Below are 23,795 nucleotides of genomic sequence, written 5' to 3'. Positions count from 1 at the left end.
TGGAAAATGCATTTCATTCCAATTAGGATCTCACTACTCACTTACCTCACTGCGATGTTACTCCTTAAAACCTTTGGATATCTACCTAATTGGAATGCACATAGAAAAAAAAACAGTATTATTATTTAAAAACCTAATCACAGTAAACGTAATTTAAAGGGGAATTCCACGTATCTTTCAAAATGTCTGCATAATTAAATCATTAAGATTCAAACAAAGTTAGAATGGTTTGATGTGAAATGCTTCGTTCTAGAGAAAATTCCACTGATATTTCAAAATTTCTGCATAATCAAATGATTGAGGTTATCGAAGTCATTCACAGTTGTTTGATACTCTGCTCTAGAGAAACTGACCAGGTCAGAATTGTTTACAGTGGAGGTTGTATAAAACAGATGTCTGAAGAGTTTAATGCCTCTAAAAGCTGCTTCACAGCAAGCAGTTACAAATACACTGACTGATGTCTGATGCTTTATTTATAATATTTTGAGATGCTAACTCATAATTACAATATAATAAGCCATTGTTATAAAATATTAAGTCAAAATTATTAAAAACTTTCTCCATATTATGGAATCTCCTTTTTATGAGATAGGAAGTCATTATGAAATAGTAAGCAGTAATTATGAGACATTAAGCCAAAATTATGAGATGCTATGTCATAATTGTAAGATACTATAAGTATAATTATGGGAAACTACATAATATAAATACATAATGTAAATACACAAGTTGGGGTTCTCCCTTCTTAAGCATAGAGATCTTTATCTTACAGTTATATATTAGCAGAATCAGATGCTTTGACCATGCTTGAGCTGCACTGCTCACATTCACAATTAAACATAGTCAGCTGTCATAGGTAGCACAGGTGTGCAAATAACATAAAAGGACAGCCACAGATAATATATATAAAAGGGAATTTATGTTTAAAAAGCATTGCGCATAATTAATATTGTTCTTTCAGACACATAAGTAAAGCATGCAATGTAAAAAGGTCATTAACCTTAATGTGATTATAACATTTTACAGTGTATTTTGTTACAGGAAAAAAGTAATCGCAAATCGTAATTCAAAGTCAAAACTGTACTGTTATGATTATACTGCAACATATTACATTTTACAAATTATATTGCAATATATTACCAATAATAGTATATGTTTTAAGGTCAGGCTCAATAATTCACTTTTGTTAGATTCCATTAATATCTTCATTCATCAAAACACCCACCCACACCCCCTGTGATTGGTCTATATGCTCAAAGGACACAATGCAAAATATTGTTATTGATTAGAGGGCTCATTTGCATATTTTAGCCTCCTTTAATTTCAGTATTGCAAAGGCCATCATGACATTAGTGATTAACAAGCAATACATTGTGCAGTCCTAATTGCAATTATTTCATGAATAAACATAATTACCAAAACATTCCTAAAAATCTACTGTAACATACAAGCATGCAGAGCTGATGCTAATTTTCACAAGGCTCAGGCCCTGAAGAACCACAGGCTGTGTGTCTGTATCACGCTGCATGTGTGTATCCTCAGACAATCCATCTTCTGCAGCTATACAGGGAAGCTAGCACAAAGCTGATCTCATCAACAAGGGAGCACATTCTTGGGTATGTAAGATATTGTACACTGTGTGTAGGCAGACAGCAAAAAGTACAAAGGCTTTAGGCCATGAAATATGCATCTCACATGCTGCCCAGTGCTCGACGCCTCGAAGCTCTGCACAGCACCAAGTGACTGAAGGAGAACTATCAGGACATACACAGTAAACACAGTAAACAGAGGTGCATGTCAATTCCCATATATTTGTAGAATCTACCTCTTAGAAATGTTTAGGAGAGAGAATTGATTCTTTGTTGTGAAAGAGTGTGAACGGAAACCGCACATGACAAGATAATTTATGGAGGATGCATTCATGCCAACAAACAGAGAACAAACAGGTCAATGCACACAGACAAATATGCGTTTCAATTTGTTTCCTCTGCCACCTGCATCTACCGGTGCTGTCCCCTAGTGGTGCAGATCCATGCCTGTTCTAGCGGCGCTTTTCTGACCTCTGGTGGAGCACAGTGACAGTAATGAACAGCTAGTCTGTGCTGTATGAATGCTAAACATACACTGTCATTCAAAAATACGGAATCACCAATCAAAACTTTGGATTTTTTAAAAACCAATTTAGTTACAAATACATGTATAAATGAATCAGTTATGGTTCTAATACTGTGTAATAAATTTTATATAATTACCAGAAACTAATTGCTGTGTTTAAAGAGATGAACAGAGCTTATAATAGTTACAATAATATTAATATCCAGTATGTATCATATATCTAAAATGCTTCACAATGGGAATCAAATCTGCAGGGAGACAAACTGATCAATTATTACTGCAAATAGATAATTAAGTAAATAGATAAAAATTATTTATCATTTCATAACCTTCTTCTTCCCAAAGCATCCAAAAACGTCTTTAGGTGTCTATTTTATGATGTTTAAATCTATAAGGCATATGTTATTATTATACATAAAATAGCAACAATCATTATGACAAGTGATTTCAAGTTTTTGAACAATAATGTGGAGAACAACTCGGATTAACATCTTGTTCCTACTATCCCAGTCCTAACATAAGGTTTTAACATACTGTTAAAATGGACAAAAATAGATATTAAAGGGCACATATCTTGAAAAACTATACTGCCACTCTGCAGTGCATACAGCCCATATATGAAAAGCAAGCAGCAAAAACAGCCACTTTTAAATTCACAGTTTTTGTGATGTCACAGAAAACAACACATTTACGTATATCTACCTATACAACCTACACTGCTGAGTCACTGTGAAGTTCTAAACAGTGCTGAGACACAATACAGAGCAGCCAATCAGCAGCCAATCAACTGAGCTCATTTACATACATCAGTGTTAAAGGCTTAAAGGCCCAGTAACAGAAGCAGCCTGTTTAATTGTAAGAGATAAATAGTGGTTGGTCATGGAAAAATAAAGTATCACTATTTTTGATATGTAAAGCCACACAAACATTAAAAGTGGACCTCAGGGAAAAAGTACAGTGATTCACCCGATCAGTAATGGATCATAATAATCAAGTTCTTGGGTTGATAAAGGAGTATGTATGGATGTATGTATGTAGACAAAACATTTTCTTTTCATGATGTGCAGACAGAGCTGTGCAGAGAGAGTAAACCGTGAGAGGGTGAATTAAGGCTAATGTGCAGTGCTAATCATCATTCATGTCCTCAGGTTTGGATTATTTGCCTTCTTAAAGAAGAGCTGAAGAGGAGAAATGAAGTTCAGGCAATAACAGCTCTGTATTCTTCATTCATTTGGTCTTCCATATATCCCTTTGAACCCAACTACATTCTCCAAAAAAGGTGTCACAGAGGATTCTTAGAGTGATGTAATAAAAGTACCACTTTTGGTTCCCTAAACAACTTGGAAAAAGTGATTTGTGAGTTGTAAGAACCTTTTAAAGGTTGGAAGATCCTTTACATAATGCAAAGGACCAATGTAAAGGCTCTTCATAGAACCTCTGCATTATGTAGATGTACTCTAAACTTTAAAAAGGTTCTTCACACTCACATATTCCATTTCCAAAATTGGGTAACCAAAGAACCACCCATTGAAAGTTTTTTAAGGGAATGAAAAGTGGTTCTACTGAGCACTGAGGACCTTTATTTTTAGGTAGAGAATCAGGTGTGTAGCAAACTGTTAAAAGAAAGGTTTAATCTTTATATTGTATTAGTTTAACTTAATTTAATCTCACGGACATTCAAATATTGTTCCACATGAGCTGCAAACATTTAATGAAGCACATTAACCAGCATGTGTCTCTGCTGCTCAGCTAGCTGTTTCTTATTAGATCTTCAATCCAGCCAAAGGCCAGCCAGCTCTGCTCTCATGCCAAATTCATCAAAACACAGCAGATGTGGAAGCATTACAAATGCAATGGGATGGAAAAGGTGATTATACAGGCTCTGTCGCTCACTCCCAAGGAGTTTAGTCTGTATTACCAACAGCCCTGGCATACCCACAAAGCAACAGCAATATTCCTTGTTTAATCTGGCTTGTAAATCTTTGAGAAACTGCACAAATCTGCAATCTTTCTCTGGAATATGGAAGGGAGAGCAGCTGCGATTCTCTCTGTAACCTCCTTTCATTACCTGCCTCTCTCCCTCCTCCCATCCCTCCTCCTGCTAAAAGTTTACAGCTCTCCAGCTCTCTCCCTTCCTCTGCTGAGTACAGTGTTTTCACTTAAGCCAGATAAAACACAACCTGCTCTCTGATTGCTCACCATGCATGGCTATTTTTAGCCAAATAATAACAATAATGGAATAACGCAGTTTGCTTAATTACAGGAGACAAATATGCAAAACAACAGAGAGAAAAAAGGATAAATAAAGAGACTTTCAAGAACACTTTACAAATTCTTTAGAGATAAAGTGGTGAATTACCCGAAAAACTGCTTTGGTTTGCTGTTATATCTAATTATTTCCAAGATGAATGTGTCAGCCAACTATGTCAACTTCACACAACTTCAGCTGTGCTGCACAAATCATCGTATTACTTAAATGCCAGAATTACTGTTTAACAAGAAAAAAAAAAACATTTCACAGGAGTAATGCTCAATATCTGCCATATGTGCCCTCATACATTTGTGTAACGCTCTGTTTGACACTAGCGCTGCTGGATTCTGTTTCAGGCCTGAAACTAAATTTAAAAATACCTCATATGAGAAATACTCTGAGAACCTCCTCAGCAGTCAAGGTTGCGGTTTGGCTCCAGCGAGGGTATAAATTGCAGTGGAGGACAGGTTTGGACATAGCTGCCATTGCTGGAATAGCTCTTTCTCTGTACACTGAGGCCCAGCAGAGGAGTGCAGGTGCAGGGAGGACTGGACACGTACTGAAATGCAACCCTGCAAGAGCATCAGGAGACGATTAGCAGGAACACGCTATTGTTAGTTGCACAGTGTCATGCTGTACGAAGAAGATTTCCATGTCTTGGCCTGCCAAGGATCAATGTAACTCCTAAGGCCTGAATTACAGTTACATTTGCTGTGTTTAGTAGATGTTTTTGTCCAGAGTGACTTACAAAAGTGCTTTGTTGACCGCTCAGAAAATATCCTTGAGGAAAGATACTGCAAAACATAAGAATCAGTTCTGATACCAAAATAAAAAAAACACAGTATATAAAACCTACACATAGAATTTCACAATACAAAGAAAAAAAGGTGCAAAAAAGGTGCTCATTCAAATGCTTTACAAAAAGATGACTACCTGGGGGCCAGAACAGAGAAGATGTGGTTTAGTATAGTGGTTTGTGATGTTTCTGAAATGCAGAAAATCAACAGTCTTTAAATACTTTCACTGTCATTAATGAGTGCCAGAATGCTGGCAATGCCCTCTGTGTATGTGCTTGGAGTATAAGGCTTATTTCTAGCCCAGGCCTCACTTAGGAGAGTAAGGGAACACACCGTTCACTACTATCACATGTCTGCCTGACAGACACAAACAAAGAATCTGAGACTAAACAGTTCAGATCACCTCTTTTCCTAAAACACTCTCACTCTAGGAAGTGACAATGGCAGGGCTCCATTTTAACAGAATATGACGAAAATCATCATATCCTTTGGAAAACTCCCATCCATCCCATTCCATTATACATTTACACTCCAAGTTGTCTTGGGTATATCAAGAGTTCATCACAAAATCCAACTAAGAATTTGAGCAAAAGTGTGTGTACACTAACAGGGAAAAATGTCTAATGACTGCAGAATTATAAAAAGTCTGTTGTGTACTTTATACATAGAAGGATGATCTAATCACAGTATAAAACCAGAGTATTGTTTGTTTAAGTATAGCTATTTCTACAGTTGCCCTGCAATGGACAGGCAACCTGTAATGGGTCTATCCTGCCCTCCGCCCAATGACCACTGGGATAGGCTCCAGAAGGATAAGCAGTTTAAAAAATGTTTTTGTGTATTTCTACATTTCATATTGCATATATTTCCAGGTTTGAGAATAAATTTCAAAATCACTACTCCTACAATTTATAAGAGACTTCAGAGAAAAAAGCCCAGACAGTTGAGCGGGTGTATTTACAGCCTAAGGCCCACCCCTGTCTCTGCCCACTGTACTCTGATTGGATGCATCAGAATGCTTAGTCTTGATCTTTGACAGTGGTTTCCTCCAAAGATGACAAATGAGAGACCCTCGGAAGAGGCCGAGGGGTGTATCAGCAATACAGTTTTAAATTTCAACACATTGTTTCAAACATTTATTTTGATACTGGTGTATAAAATACCTCCTGAGAAGAAACATTCAGAGAAAGTCACACAATCTTTCCACTAAAAGCACCAACAGTCAGTGAAACTATGTTCTGATGAAGGCTAGCATGAGTGCACTTGATGTATCTATCACTGTATGTGAGCAGACTGGTAAGGAATGGGAAGAAAGAGTGTAATGGGTGGAGAGACGGATGATCCTGGACCAGAGGAGGAGAAGGAGGAGGGCGAGTGGGGTGGGAATAGAAATGAGAATAACACAAGCCTGTTATCAGAGCTCCTCTTTCTCAAGGTCTTCAATGGCTTTGGCTGGAGCGCTCCTGACCAACCGCACTGCTCAGCAAGAAAGTCATTACCATTCAATCACCGTCCAGCAAATCCAAACAGACAGCACAAGGATCACTTGAGTGGCTGTGGAAGTCCAGAATCTGGTGATGGGGGCCTGCTGCAGACCACTGCACTGAAGACCTCCCTATGCTTTAGCTCAGCGAGAGTGTACAGGTCAACATACAACTACTGGTAAAGTGACATAAAAGCCATATCAAGCAGGACTGACTGAGCCAGACAGCAGGATGAAGATGATGGTCTTGATGATGATGCTGGGCTTCGGTCTCACTTGTCTCGTGGCACACACACACAGCACACATCTGGGATCTCCTACCTGCTCAGCCAACGGGACGACTCGCTCCTTCTTCTGTTTGGGCAGTAAAGTCCATCAGATGCCGAGTGACATTCCGAAAAATACCACATACGTGTAAGTATATATGAACACATGCACACAACAATAAAGTTCAGATGTGCTTAATTGATGCTTAACTGACTGCCTCCCCATATTAAATATTAAATATTAATTTAATGTCATGTAAGAGTAATGTAAATGTAATTATGGCAAAAGATTGTATTAATGATGAAACTGATAGCATAATAAAACAGTAAAGAAAACAAACTGAAACAGAAGTAAAATCACTTGAAATTTATCATTAAACTGGCTTAAGGATAAAAGTGAGGTGAGCTTTAGACTGCTCTGAACTGTTCTGAAGTTGCTGGTGCACAAACTTAAATTAATAATAAATTAAAATGTATAGCTTGATAAGGACTATTATTAAAATCAAAACATAAATGTGATATATGTGGCAAGCGTCCCATAAAGTCTTTAGAAAAAATTCATATGTTTATAATACACAATGAGCAAAAAGATCAATCCAAGAAACTATGAAAAATGATTGAAATTCAAATCAAATTCTCCTGATTGACAAAAGCAACAACATTCTATCGTGCAAAAATAACGTTCTGTTATTGTTTTCAAACTGCTTGTTGAAAACACTGAAGGCTTGGAAATTTGACTGACAACAAAAATACACCATGAGTTGTGAAACGTATCTTTTGCACTCTCAAGGCTATAGGACTTCACACACACTCACATACACACTCAGCCTTGAACTGTGCAGCAGGGGGAAGTTTAATAGTCTGTTTTTCACGCATCACAAGAAAGTACATCTTGTTTTTCACGCATCACAAGGAATGGCTATCTGCTAGCCTCATCAAGCATATTCAGCATGTTTGACTCTGCTGGGGAGGGGGACGGGGGAGAGAGAGAGAGAGAGAGAGAGAGAGCACATGGACATTTTCTAGGTTCATTAAGCCTCAGAGATTTGTTTGTTTTGGGATCTACTTCAGATGTGAGAGCAGTTTGCAGTCAGATTTGGTGAACTGAGCTGAGGTCATTCTCAAAGACATCTACCTCACTAGCTCAGCAGCAGCCATGCGCTGTGTTCCTCACAGGCCATTTTTAGCTGTTCCAGAGCTATTTGCTGCATTTCTGCATGCCTTTCCAGAATAGGGCTTTATGGTAACTGGCTACTTTTTAATTTTAGCCATTTTTGGGGGAGTGGAGGGTCTGTGGCAGTGTGGCTCAGTAGGATGAATTCACTACTTGATGAAGCTGGAACAAACAGTCCTGTGCTTGATAGGGACTGATAGATGAGACCCAGCAGTGCAGATGGTTTTCCTCATCCTACTTAATATGTTTACTGCAACTAACTGGACGCTAACTGCAACTAATTCTAACACTCAGCTATGCTCTTAATAACAAAGGTGCCAAAAACGGGTCTTGGAGGGATGCCACTGGTTCCCTCGAGCAGTGGTTCTTAAGCCAGTTTTCAGGTCCACTGCCCTAAAGAACTTTTCTTTGGAGAGCTTTTTGAGGAGCTATTGTTGTAAATGAGATGTGCGAGTGTGAAAAGTCAAATTAAGTTTAAAGAACTCCCACAAAAGGTAAAGTTTTTTTTTTCCCCCAAATTTAAGTTTTTTCCCAGTATGTCTAAGAACCAAAACTCTAATCTAATATTAATCTTGGCTAGTTAAAGGAAGCAAAAGTAAAGAAGTATAAAATGGTGTGCTAAAACTAACCGTGACAGACCCTCCCACAGATTTCGGCCCAATTCCATTTCTTATTTTTAGCCCTACCCCTTGTTTTTAAGTGTCACCTTGTCCCTTGGAACTGAGCTACAAGGGGTAATGGTTGAAATCTTCCCCTATGAAACGGGACAATCCTCAAAAAAAAGAACACAGGCTACTAACAGGCTACTAGTGCTGCTCTGTAGTCGACCCTGCCCGTGTGCAGTGATGGCAGAGGAGCGGTAAACCTCGCTGCTGGGCTTTAGTTAAATTATGGCATCATATGCTTTTAAAGAGGGGATGAGACAATTATTTATTATTGCCCACCTCTAATTCTTCTGTGATATGAAGCTGAAGTCAGATATTCTCCAGCTTCTTGTTCAAATTTTCCTGCTCCACAATAAAGCAGCAGTTACATTCTGGCGCTTCAGGCATCAGAACTGCTGGATCATTTGAGGTGGAATGGAAAATTTAGCTATCTAGCTATTGAGACATTAGCATACTATTAGCGTTGTTATGAAGTAAAGGACCAAAATACATTGAAATGACATTAAACTAGACAATACAATGGTCATTTTTAACAGAGACAATACTTACATTTGTGGGGTTTTTTGGTCACTCGCGCAGCCATCGTTTTTTTCTTTTTTCTCATAACACTCCATTTGGAGTGTGCCTCTGAAAAACCTTCGTTTGGAGGGCTATGTAGCCCTAACACTTCGGCCTACCCCTCTATCTCAACAGAAATCAGGACACCCTACCACATGAACACGCAAAACGAAGGGGTAAGGGCTAAGGGAAGGGGCAAGCGGTGAAATGGGATTGGGCCTTATTGCAGGATTAAGGTAAAGCCCTCTACATTGTGTGAACATTTCAAAATGGTCCAAAATCACTTTGCAATCGCATTATATTATGTTACATTCAGGAAGTTTTACATTTTTTTTCCTTTTCTTCTAAAATTTAGATTTCATATTATTACATAAATGTGTTGTTATGACAGTTTCAATATATTTGAATGAAAAGAATGGATCTTTGCCATTGAAAAAAAATAGTAAATGAGACATGTGGCTGTAAATCAAACCATGATCTAAAAAACCCAAAGAGATCAAATATAAAATTTAAATAAAAATTAATGGTGTTGTGACAATTCAAACATGCTAGTACATCAGTACTTCTACTAGAACTGTAGTCCTCATAAAAAACCTCACAGACGGAAAGAAAAGCAGCAGAGGACACAAACCACCATTCCACTGTAGACACTGTACATTCATCTTTTAAGATTGCCTGTAAGCACCAGTAACTCTTTCCATATCAGGACACCCCATCTGATCCCCATCATCTTCATTTCTGTCTTCTGCCTATTACACAGATCAATTTATACACACACACAAGGAGATAAAAGGACACCAACGTGTAAATATGGCACTGTGTTTTTTGCACTGTAGCAAAGGGAATGAAACATGCAGTTGTTTTTGTTTTTTCATGTAATAGAATAGTGTAAAATTCACATGGGCAAGTCAAGGCAAAGTTGTTTTCAAGTTGTTTTTTTTTCTACTGATTGCACAAGGTGTTACATCTTCTCCTTTTCACTTAAGATAAAGGGTGTGTTTACTACTTCTGTATGGAGGGACTGGTTTGGCAAAGAAAGCAGAGAATGCAGTACTACTTGTTATTCATTTTATCAGTATTCTGTTGGATAAAGTAGTAAGAAGTTCATTATGTAAGCTTGTACGAAGTGCATTACAGTAGATTTTCTTCTGCTTTATTTTGCTTTACTATAACCCAAAAAAACCCTGATATGGCTAAACTTTTTGCCATTACATTCTTTTTTTTACACATCTTATTTTGTTTGTGTATTTTAACTGTGGATTTTGACAGCAACAACAATAACAATAATAATGATGATGATGATGATGATGATGATGATGATCTAGGGATAGTAGTTAAAGTAGAATCCTACAGTCCTGTGCAAAAGTCAGGGACCACCTTTTTGTTTATTTAATTTCCTGTCAAAATAGTCATTAAGTTATTTATTTTTCAGTGTTAGGAAAAAAACAGGAAACATTTGTTTAACAAAAATGACACAGAAGCCTCAACAACTAAAAGTAGCATCAAATACATCAGTATTTACAGCTGCAATATGTAGGATGTTTTTATCCACTCAGAGAAGGAGGCTGTTTCGAAATGTGTCACTGACACTTCTTCAAAGAGTGTCCCCTCCCCTTCAAAGAGACACTAACAGTCACACCAGCAGCTACCCAAACACACCTCAGCTGACTTATATATTTCTTTCCCCTGTGTATCTAAATTGGCTAAAGGAGAGGTTAGATAGAAGATAATCTGCATGCATAAGGAAGAGGAAAATCAAATGAAAATAAGTTAAAGACTAGAGTTCACAAAATTATTAAAAGATATAGAGAAATGGCTTCTAATATAAAACTATGGAAGATCTGGTAGACCATCAAAAATGTCACTATCAGCTTTCAACTTGGAGAGAGAGGAGAAAATCAAGCTCCACTCTTGCTTAATTTCTGAAAAAATCCACTGGTGTTTCTGTCCATCCTTCCACTGCGAGAAGACAACTCAATACTACAGGTCTGAAAAGATGTGTAGCTGTCAAGAAACAGTTATTGAGAAAAAGAAACAAGAAATTTTTTACACAGAAACTGGACATATGAGATGTGAATTATGGTTTTATGGACTAAATTTGAACCTGGGATTATTTAGAGCAGAAAATACAACCAACTTCTAAGACTGGAAAAATATCCCTGCAGATTTCTTTGAAAAACTGAAAGAAAGAATGGAAAACACACTAAATACTCATAAAACTGATTATATTTGGTTGTTGAGGCTTTGGTAGTATTTTTTTTACTAAACATTCATTTCCTGCTTTTTTCCTGACACTAAAAAAAGTACTGACTTTTTTTAAAAAAAGAAATGACTTGTATTTGACAGTCATTTTACTGCAAATTAAATAAATAAAAGGGTAGTCTTTGACTTTTGCACAGCACTGTAAATGCCAAATGTTCAGGACATCCCAAATACAAACAACTCTATTCTTTTCTGTTGTGTCTCAGGTGCAAATGTCAAACTACACAAGTAAATACTATTCAGAGAAGTTGATTTAAGAACTGTAAGAGGTAAAACAATTACATTGAAGTTTTTATAATGAATGTGTAAAACATTTTGGAAACAAACATTAGCCTAAAGGACAATAACACAGATAGAAGTATAGAGTGCATGACTTTTGCACAGTGTGCGATGTATCCTGACACATGAGGTTCTGTTTGCTTCAAACAAGTCATTTACTGAGACATAATCTTCTGATTGTGAGCAGGGAGATCAAGCTGACTCAGATCAACGTGTTTCCAAAATGGGCCATCTCATCACTTCATGAGCTCAAGAGAATGTAAGTAAAAATCATAAACAGCCACATTTCTGAAGAGTGATGAGAGCTTGCTTGTGCCTGTGTTTGTGCAGATGCAAATCCACTATGATGGGAAATCTCATCTAATAATGGTCCACACTATATCAAGGCCTGAGAAAGATAATGACAGGCAAAACGTCTAGGATCATGAGAGCTCAACAGCTATTTAGTTTAGGTTTGATGTGAAAACTCATATAAATATAAAGTATTTAGTCTTGATTGAACATGTTTAGTCTTTGACATAGAACATGATGTGTAATAGAAGTGTGAAACACGGGACACATGAATCACAGAAATATAGTAGCAGAAAAGAAAAATTGCATGTGCTCTTTGGTTTACAAATGGAACTTTAACAGCTGAGATAAAAACGAAATGATCTTTGGATTAGCATTGCAAAGTTGTTTCCTCAGGAAAATCATTATGTGCATAGCCATTTACCCGGCCACTTATGTAAACAGTAAATTCTTGCAACTGAATTAGGCTTTTAGCTCCTTCATTACTGTTGTTGTTTGTGTAGCACTGATGATGATGTCTGTGTTAAATGATCATTACCACTGTTCTCACAGAATGGTGTCTGAGAACGGTGCCCTCAAGGAAATTGGAGCCTACGCATTTGCAAACCTAACCAAACTAGAAGAGATGTAAGTTTTAGCTCTGCCAGCCTCAATGGAAACAAAACATTTATTCTATTTAATCAATTTTACCAATGCTAAGGGACTTGAAATATGGACATACAACCCTCATGCATGCACGTTTCTGTGACATTTAAACAAGTATAAGAAATGCAAAGAAAAATAACACTAAATAAGTGAGTTTCATTCCTTTGATTGTAAAATATATTTTATTAAGATCAGTTAATAGTACTTGCTAAGATGCCTTGCACTGTTTTCTACTAACAGAACTATTACTAAATCAAAAAACCTTGTGAGTATGGAGAAAGAGACCTTCTGGAGACTTCCAAAGCTGAGATATCTGTGAGTACACGATTTCCTGTATTTCTGTGTTTTCTGCAGGGAGGATATTCTCACAAGTTACTGTCTAAACTGAGTTATGTTATAAGCCCTGTAGGCCACAATGACCCAAGCACAGGTCATTACTGTATCAAACATTTCTCACAGGAAGCCCACAAAACAAAAATGGCCCATTAACAAGCCACTTTTACTAAATGTGCATCAGTGTGTGTGTTTTCAGGACTATTTCAAACACCGGTCTTACAGTCCTTCCTGACTTCACCAAGGTCCAGTCTGCTGCTCTTGAATTTTTATTGTATGTATATATGTATCTTCTTATACACAACATGTGTAAATTGTCATCAGTAAGCATTTACTCATGGTTCCTGACTGTGTTCATGTGGTGTAACTGGGTGTAACTGGGACCTTAGTGTATAGTTATGCAGGGAGTATACAGCTATGCAGTTTTGCAGATTCAAAATAACTCCACAAAGAAACAAACGTCTGGATGAAAGTATGTATCAATGTATAAAACTTTATGACTGTAAGCTGTCTTAACTTTAAATTTACAATGTCTTATAGTGACCTACAAGATAATATGCACATAAAAGTGATACCCAGCAATGCTTTCCTTGGACTTACAAGTGGTATCATAACTGAGCTGTAAGTATATTCTGAGGGGTGATCATTAATTGTCCTTTCCATAACTGCAATTTTTGTGGTAACACATTACATTTAGGGCTGCAGATTAAGTGATAATTATATGCCAAGAAGTGATCAAATATTAATTACTTATGAGTTCATTATTTATTTATTGATTAAGTATTTAGTCATTAGTAATTAATTACACTGCTAACTGATGGTTTAGTTAGTTAGTAGTTCATTGCTCATTTACCCATTAACTGTATACTAACTGCTGCTTATTACACTGCTTATGAATAAGTGTTGTTATTCATATAAAGAAGTAATAACTAGGACTTATGAGTTAGTCATGTTAATTTATAGATTTATTGTTAATTCATTATTACTTTGTACCCACTATGATAGACAGATAGATAGAGAGATCACTTTATTAATCCCAGAGGGAAAGTCATCCATTACAGCAGCACAAAGTACAGTAAAGAGCAAAAGTATTGTTGTACGCTATTATACAGATGCACAAATAGAAGTAAAGATATGTAATAAAATATGAGTAATGAAATCATTTTTACTACCAATTAAACTACAAACTCATGATGAACACTAAACTAGTTAGTGATATCCTAACTTCTCTCTAATTGTTTTAGTGTTCCTTAAAGTAAACTGAAGAATCTATTTACATTACCAATTCATGGTTTTTCTAAATGATGCTACACAATACACCAAAAGGATAAGAATAACTCATTTTTTATTCAAAGGAAAATGAGTACTTTACACCTGCATATCTCATCCAATGACAAGTTAATTAGGGATCCACAGTGGGATTCACAGTGAAATATGTATAGGCTGCTCTCAATCTGGAATTTAGAGTATAATTATTAGCAGTGAAGATCGTCACTTTACTTAGAGGGATACATAAAGCAGTTTTTAATGGTTAATTATCATGAACAATTAAGCTATGAATGAGCAACAAAGTTATCAGTTTAAAGTGCAGTTACTAATTAGTACATTTGTAATTACTAATTACTAAGTACATAATCAGTTACTTACTAATAAGTAATGCTTAATGCACATTCAATTAATATACTAATAATGAGTTGTTAATGACCTATTAATAACATAATTAAGCTTTAATCTGTGACTGTTAACGTAAAGTTGTACCATTCTTGCTTCTTTTACCTGAACTATCTGAGATAAATAAATGACCCTCTAGTGGCATCACTTATACTATCTGTATCACAACATGGACACACTGGTAACACTTTATGGCAGTGTTCATAAGACTACATGATACCTACATTAGCCCATGAGTAAAGACAAGTGACAAAAAACTTTGTGTCCTCAGTCATAAAGTCTGCTTTTGTCAACTTTGACAAGAGTGACATGGATTTTTTTTTCTGACATTGGTTTGTGTCATGACAGTTTTTTTTTGTTTGTTTTTTGATGATATGTTATAAAATCTGACTTGAACTGAATTGAATTGAACTGAATTTAATAAACTTTAATTGTCACCTATGGGCAGTCCATAACTGGATATATAAACATATGACACAAACATATAAGGTAGAGACATCTACAGACAACTAAAGACAGACATCTTCATAGATCTTCATTATTAGTAGGAATAATAGATAAATAAATAAAATACATAGTAAGCACACAGCTTACCGTAAATGATCAATGATCAACCTGATGGCCTCAGACACAAACAACACTCTCTATTGGACCGACCAACATCTAGGGCAGGGATAATGGTGGCCCAGGGGCAACAACTCAAAGGCAGGGTAGAGGACATGTGAGGGGTCATTAATGGTAGAATGGCCTTTTTTTTAAGAGTTTGTTGTTTATATAATAAAGCCAGCGTAAGACCAATTATTTCGGCACAAACAGATTTAAACCAGCAAATGAAGGAGAATGAAACAAGGCTCTCAATAAAAGAGCTATAGGAAGTGAAATAGATGAACTCACTCAAAAAGATTTTAACTTCCTATGAAAGTAAATGCAATAATAGCATTTTTTAAAGAATTGCCTCTGTATTCTCCTCAAACTTTAGCATCTCATCAAAATTGTATCCAAGTACTTCTGAGTATTGACTCTCTCTACAGCCCAACCATTGACTTGTGTGTCCATTTTAAGGGTTGCAACATAGAAAAATCCTCTCATTGTTTTTAAAATATTCATTTCCAGACATGAAATCACATCATAATTTAGACCATAATTCCTGCAAGACTGTACCATGTTCTTGATCTGCCCCAAAAAGCAGAGACAACAAGACTGTCATCTGTAAATTTTAAAATATGGCAATTTTCATGTGCAATCACCCGTATACAGGATGAATAGCAAGGGAGACAACGCCCATCTTCGGGGTGAACCTGTACACACAACATCATTCATCAAAGATTTCTGGAACAATTGCTGTAATACAACCTCAAGCACAGTATCTTTGTGTCTTACCACAAATTCATCTGGACCTGCAGTTTTATTAATAACAGCAACTTTAAAACACCTAGAGACTTTGTAGCCTCTGTGTGGGTATACACACTGACACAATGCTGATGATGTGACATTAAATGTTATGGTAAAATGAAACTCCCTTCACCTAAGAGCAACAGAAAATGTTCACTTTTATTCAATTAGCCTGACTTGGCAAGCTCTGTCATATTATCAGCATTACGTCACTGTGAAATACTATGAGCTACAAAGTCGATCATTTCACCCCAGAAAGTGACAACACAATGTCACGAAAAATCAGTGTCACCTGACATCATAGTTGGCAACAACCTTTATGACAAATGATACCTATTGGAATAAGTGATTATAGTTTTTGGTTTGTTTTAGTAATGTAGCCTTATTAACACTGCTCTACAGTAAAGTGTTACCAACAAATCTGTTACCACTGATATGCTTGTTTACCCAATTTCTGTTATATTATTATTATTATTATTATTATTATTATTATTATCATAGGAGGCTGACAAAGAATGGAATCACTGAAGTGGAGAGAAATGCCTTCAATGGAACCAAAATGGAAAAACTGTGAGTTTGTTTCTTTGTTTGTTTCCAAGTCCTTATTTATTTATTTATTTATTTTTATATAACAACTTTAATTCAATTCAAGCACCCAAATAGAATAGAATCTACAACGGAATCTTAAACATATGTTTTTACCCCCACACCTCTTTAGTTTTCTCATGGGAAACCAACAACTGAGGCATATCCACAGCTACGCCTTTCTAGGAGCTGAAGGCCCCGTCGTTCTGTAAGCATGACCAGTTTCACAGTCAACAATAATCCGGCCTGCCAGCTGCATCACACAAGTAGTCAAGTCAAGTCAAGTCAAGAGGCTTTTATTGTCATTCCATCTATGTACAAGTACACAGTGGAGCGAAATTACGTTCCTCCAGGAACAAGGTGCAACAAGGAACAAAAAGTACAAAGGTACAAAACTACAGAATTACAAAGTGCAAACGTGCAGACAGTGTGCAAACAAAAATTAAGCTAGGAACAATACAATAAATACGATAAATTAAACAGACATTAGACACAGTAAACAGACCGGACGGTGTAGCACCGACACAGCATAGATTTCTGGACATGAGGTAGTGGAATAAGGTGCAGACATATTAACATGATGTGATCTGTAAGTTGCGTCAGATAACATACATATACACAACAGTTACTGAGGTAGTAAACAGTTACTGAGGTAGTGAAAACAGTGTAAACACAATGTAAACACAGTATTGGCAACAATGTTCCAGATAGATAGTGCAAGTAGAGTATCAAAAGAGGTGTGTATGAGTGTGTAAGGGGGGGGGGTTAGTTTAGTCCTTGTGAGTTTAAAAACCTGAATGCTTGAGGGACAAAGCTGTTGCAGAGTCTGGCAGTGATGGCACAGATGCTCCGGTACCTTCTGCCAGACGGCAGCAGTGAAAAAAGTCTGTGTGAGGGATGGATGGGGTCGTTCACGATGCTGGTGGCTTTGCGGATGCAGCGTGTGGTGTAGATGTCCATGATGGAGGGGAGAGAGACCCCGATGATCTTCTCAGCTGTCCTCACTATGCGCTGTAGGGTCTTGTGGTCGGAGGCGGTGCAATTCCCAAACCAGGCGATGATGCAGCTGCTCAGAATGCTCTCCACAGTCCCCCTGTAGAACATGGTGAGGATGGGAGGGGGGAGATGAACTTTCTTCAGTCTCTGTAGGAAGTAGAGGCGCTGCTGGGCTCTCTTGGCTATGGAGTTGGTGTTGAGGGACCAGGTGAGGTTCTCTGTGATGTGGACGCCGAGGAACTTGGTGCTCTGGACGATTTCCACAGCAGAGCCAGTGATGTTCAGTGGGCATCCACCACCATCATCCCTGTGCCAAAGAAGTCTCCAGTGTCCTGCCTCAATGACTACCGTCCCATTGCACTCACTCCAATCACCATGAAGTGCTTTGAGAGGCTTGTCATAAGGCACATTAAAGACCAGCTTCCTCCTTCACTGGACCCACTGCAATTTGCATATTGCCCCAACTGCTCAATAGATGACGCCATCTCCACCACACTCCACCTGGCTCTCACCCATCTGGACAATAAAGACACCTATGTCAGAATGCTGTTCATAGACTTCAGTTCAGCATTCAACAGCATCATCCCTCAGCAGCTGATTGGAAAACTGAGCCTGCTGGGCCTGAATGCCTCCCTGTAACTGGGTCCTGGATTTCCTGACTAAGAGACCTCAGTTAGTCAGGATAGGTAATAACATCTCCAGCACCACCATACTGAGCACCGGCGCCCCTCAGGACTGTGTGCTCAGTCTGTTGCTGTTTACCCTGCTGACTCATGACTGTACTGCAAAGTACAGCTCAAATCACATCATCAAGTTTGCTGATGACACGACTGTGGTGGGTCTGATCAGCAAGAATGATGAGTCAGCGTACAGAGAGGAGGTGCACCAGCTAACAGACTGGTGCGGAACCAACAACCTGTCTCTGAATGTAGACAAAACTAAGAAGATGGTTGTTGACTTCCGAAGAGTGCGGGGGTAGCCTTTACACCAGCATGTGTGTCATTCTCAGAGGCTTAAAATCAGCCATGCAGCCTCTCTGCTAGCTGACCACCCCCAGCTCCTTTCTTCATCCTGTTCTTAAAATGTCTTGTACAAATCCTAATTACAGCTTTTCTAGTTCTCTTCATTCTTGCAGAGGTATTACCACGGTCTATCTACTAATCTGAACTCATTACAATGCATTTTCACATCACATGCACATCGCTTATCATAAAAAGTCAGTTAAGTTTCACAGTCACATGCAGAAAACACTAGAGCAAGTGCAAATTGAATAGTTAGTAACTACTACACTGAGACTGAGCAAAAGATGCTGTTTGGTAAATCACCCAACAATTGAACATGAGGCTGATGTGGGTGTTTGTGCAGAGACATCTCTCGTACCGCTGTCAGTGCCTTACCAGAGAGCATGCTGAAGAGTCTGAAGCTGCTGACTGCCATCTCCGTCTACTCCCTCCGATGGTTACCCAGTCTGGAGTTGTTTTCCGAGCTCACTCAGGCCAATCTGACATACCCCAGCCACTGCTGTGCCTTCAAAAATTTCAAAAAGAACAAGTGAGTAAGCCCACATCACAGAGGTATGCTGCACATGATACACATACAGAGACAGCTTTAGGGGTGGGTGAAATCACAAAAACATAACACAATACTTCTAGACATTTTTACATGAGATAAACAATGTATTCCCTTTTTTTTTGATTGATAAGTTGTAGCAGACAAGAAAACACTAGCAGTGCTGCATATAGAAATATTATCAAAAACTATCAATACAATAAATGTATTCTACTCACATTCTGTGCTGCACTTGGACTTAATTAACCAGGCCTAATTATGGTCTCATTGATATGAAACATTCAGTAAGGCATATTGTGAGGAAATGTGGTTTACTGTACTGTAAATTAGCAAGATGACATTAAATATTGTCACATTTCACACCTCTAAATAGCTTACAGAAATCTAATAGGGTGTTTAAAAAGTGGTGCACTAATCTTTACCCCTAAACACCTCACTTCCTCATATTCATATAATTGCATAACTTAGATATTAGTTTCTTAGTACTTTCAAAAATAAAAGTTTATAAATGATTCTCGGTGATGATTAAGACCGTTGCATGATGTGGATGTTCTTTAAACTTAAGTGGGTTCATCGCACTTACACATCTCATTTACATGTCTTGAAATGACCCTTTTGGGAAGCTTAATTTTTAAGGAGTGTAGTTACAGACTGCATCTGCATCTCTATTTTTGTTGATTTTTGTGTCATTTAAGCGCATCAGCTGTCCTTCACATTGTGTAAAAATGTGATGTTCACGATGTATGGACCAATAAAAATGCTTCAAAATTGTTTGTAAAAAAATCTTTACATCGACTTATATTGAAAGTAAAGAACGTTTTTAGCCTTTCCTGTAAACTTATTATTTTGGAGATTTTTCTTTGGACAGCGACGATAAAGTATACTGTATTGAATAAGGCTTAAGATTAATAAGTGAATTAAAGGACTCTTATCATGGAAAACTGAATTTTCCTTGCTTTTTTTGAAATAAAGGAGTTTGAAGTTAATGTTATATGTTAACACTGTTAAAGTTTCAAAATGTACCATTCAGTTTATACAGTCCATACATGGAAACCATGCTGCTAAGACAGCCATTTTGGAATTCATTGTTTCTGTGATGTCATGAAAACTTTTACATCTTTTCACCTATTCAGCCTACAGCAGTTTAGCTCTGCCAGTTCTCTATCCAAGCTCTAGCCTCAGCTCTGAGTACTTTTTTACATGAGAACAGAGCTCATTTCTCTTATATCAGTCTTTGTGTGTGTATACAGATCAGAGAAGAACCATTTGTGCAATGATCCTGCTCTCCGTAACCTGGAGCCGTACTTTTTTGAGGAACACTGTAAGGATGTGACAGCAGTGAGCTGCTACCCGGAACCGGATGCCTTCAACCCATGCGAGGACATAATGGGCTTCACCTTCCTGCGGGTCCTCATCTGGTTCATCAGCATCCTGGCCATCGTTGGCAACTTCATTGTTCTCCTGGTCCTCCTCAGTAGCCGCTACAAGCTCACTGTGCCCAGGTTCCTCATGTGTCACCTGGCCTTTGCTGACCTCTGCATGGGCATTTACTTGCTCATGATTGCTGCTGTGGACATCCAGACCCGTTCCCACTACTATAACCATGGCATCGATTGGCAGACTGGCCCTGGCTGCAGGGCAGCCGGCTTCTTCACAGTTTTCGCCAGCGAACTGTCTATGTACACTTTAACGGCCATCACACTGGAACGCTGGCACACCATAACTCATGCCATGCAGCTGGAGAGGCAGCTGCGCCTGCGCCATGCATGCGCCCTCATGGCGGTCGGCTGGCTTTTTGCCGTGCTGATCGCACTGCTGCCCATGGTGGGTGTGAGCAGCTACATGAAGACCAGCATCTGCCTGCCCATGGATGTGGAGACAGCGCTGTCACAGGGCTATGTAATACTACTGCTGCTGCTCAATGTAGCCGCCTTCCTGTGCGTTTGCGTCTGCTACCTGCGCATCTATGTGACCGTGCGCAACCCTGCCTTCGTGCACTCTCGCGCTGACATGCGTGTGGCCAAGCGCATGGCTGTGCTCATCTTCACCGACTTCCTATGCATGGCACCGATCTCCTTCTTTGCCATCTCAGCGGCGCTAAAGCTGCCGCTCATCACCGTGTCGCACGCCAAGGTGCTGCTGGTTCTCTTCTACCCCATCAACTCATGTGCCAACCCCTTCCTCTACGCTTTCTTCACCAAGACCTTCAAGAAGGACTTCTTCATGCTGGCTAGTCGCTTCGGCTGCTTCAAGACACGCGCACACATCTACCGCACGGAGACCTCTTCGGGCCAAAATGGGGCTTGGCCAGTTTCTCCAAAGACCAGCGACGGAACGCTGTACTCACTGGTGCACCTCAGTCACCCTCACTGAGACTGTCTGACCCCCCGCTGACCCCTCTATGCCCCAGAGGCCTTCCACAACAGTGAACTGCAAGCTGCTCTTATCATGTTCCCTTACAAATGTTCCCTTCTGTGCTGCTTGGACTTCAAAACACAAACAGGAAAAAAAGAACTTAATATATTCCTACCATGTACACAATTTGCTACTATTGAATTGAATAATTCCATTGTAGCTATTGCGTCTTTAGTCTTAAAGGAATAGTTTGGCAAACAATCAAACCAACTTAGCTTTCTCCTAAACTTAAAGGAGAATTCCATTTTTTTTTTTTACATTTTCTACATAATAAAGTCATTCAGAGAGGTTTGATGTGAAACTCTCTGTTATAGAGAAACATATCGAGTCCAAATTTTTCACAGTGATGGTGATGGGAACCAGACGTCCAAAGAGTTTAATGCCCCTAAAAGTAACCTTGTGGGAATCCTTGTGTCAAAATATCCACATAATTAAATTGTTAAGATGTAAACAGGGTCATTCTGCGTGGTCTGATGTGAAGTGCTCCATTCTAGAAAAGCTTGATCACAATGGTGGTCATAGCATCTGAAGTGTTCAATGCCTCTAAAAGTGACCTCATGGAAAGATCTTACATAAATGGTTACGAATACACTGTCTGAAGCCTAATACACCATTTATGATAGTTTTAAGATGAGATTTTGGCTTAAAACATATTTTCAAGATACATTCAGGGTGCATGCAGGGTGTTCTAGGCCTAACTAGTATTTTTCCAGATGTACCACTATTTTACCATTATCAACATGACATTTAAAAACTTCAAATATGAAAAAAAATTAAAAAGACATATGTAGGTTCACTGGTCATTTTGAATAGTGAATAAAATGGTCATATTTGTGTTGCAGACATCCCGACTCCTGGTTCCTATCACCAACACTGTAAAGAAAACAGATTTAGTAGGTTTCTCTACAATTAATAATTTCACATCAAATCACCCTGAAAGACTTTGTTTACGTCACTATGATTACACTACACAGAAAAATTGGTGGAATTTCCCCTTAATGTAGTCATTCAGTAGTGGCATGTCTTGTGTCCTTAGTTTACATCTTTTGTTTTTGCAATCAAGCTGTGCTAATGTAGCTAACAAGTAATGGAAGCTTAAACAACACCATTTCCAAAAAAGTTAGGACACTGCAAAATGTAAATAAAAACAAGGCAATGATGTGCAAATCATTTAACCCTATATTTAACTGAGAAAAGTGCAAAGACAAAATATCAAATGTTGAAACTGAGAAATGCCATTGTTTTTTGAAAAAGATATGCCCATTTTGAATTTGATGCCAGAAACACGTTTTAAAAAAGTTGGGACACGGTTGTACACCAAAAATTGCTAAAAACAAGAGCAGCAACCATCTTGAAGCCTGAATTGTGTCCATACTTTTGTCTTTTTAACAGTATTACAGTATATCATACAGTGTCGGAAAACACACAGGCAAGTCTAATTTTAATTACTTACTTAACAACTTGATGCAGGTTTACATTTGTGGTAAAAGAAAAAAATGTTTTCATTTCTCACCAAACTATTCCTTCAAGAACGCAATAATAATAAAGTTTGTTTTGTTTTGTTTTGGGTGAGGAACAACATATTTCATGTTTCATTGTAAAGGGCCCATATGGTAAACTGAATGTTGCTTGCTTTATTTGAAATGAAAGAGTTTGATGTAGTATGTAAACATAATATAAACAAATAAAAACATAAAAATATAAAAGTTTCAAAATGTACTGTTCAGTTCATACAGTCCCCAAGTGGAAACTAAGTTGCAGTAACAAACTGTTTTGAATTCCCTGTTATTGTGATGTCACAAAAACCAATACATTTACAAATATCTGCCTATAAAACCTACAGCTGTTAACCCCGCCCACTCACAAGTTATAAGGAGCACAACAGGGCAGCCAATCAGAACAGAGCTCATTTACATATATCAGTCTTAAAGACACAGCAACGAAAACAGCCTGTTTAAAACTAAAGGATAAAGAGAAGTTGAAAAATGGTCATGTAGAAATATTTCTGGTACATAAAACCACACAAATATTTTAAGTAGACCTTGGTG

General features: G+C 38.0%; 1 protein-coding gene and 1 long non-coding RNA gene across 2 annotated transcripts; one reads left to right on the top strand and one right to left on the bottom strand.

The window, feature by feature from the left end:
• Positions 1-6,522: 6,522 nt before the first annotated feature.
• On the top strand, positions 6,523-21,856 carry fshr (follicle stimulating hormone receptor). The gene is given in 11 exon segments (XM_036572429.1): positions 6,523-7,060; positions 12,038-12,109; positions 12,694-12,768; positions 13,027-13,101; positions 13,319-13,393; positions 13,660-13,740; positions 16,684-16,752; positions 16,901-16,975; positions 19,129-19,314; positions 20,583-21,634; positions 21,637-21,856. Coding segments are annotated over 11 exon segments (2,067 nt in total). The 5' UTR covers positions 6,523-6,878; the 3' UTR covers positions 21,762-21,856.
• On the bottom strand, positions 18,013-20,745 carry LOC118809284. The gene is made up of 3 exons (XR_005007353.1): positions 20,638-20,745; positions 19,161-19,290; positions 18,013-18,279 (listed from the first exon to the last, which is right to left on the bottom strand). It is a non-coding gene; the product is annotated as an uncharacterized LOC118809284 (long non-coding RNA).
• Positions 21,857-23,795: the final 1,939 nt, after the last annotated feature.

The sequence above is a fragment of the Colossoma macropomum genome, unplaced genomic scaffold, assembly GCF_904425465.1.
Source record: "Colossoma macropomum unplaced genomic scaffold, Colossoma_macropomum, whole genome shotgun sequence".
NCBI lineage: Eukaryota > Metazoa > Chordata > Actinopteri > Characiformes > Serrasalmidae > Colossoma > Colossoma macropomum.
The sequence above is the reverse complement of the archived record's forward strand: the minus strand, read 5'-3'. Positions and strand labels throughout refer to the sequence as shown.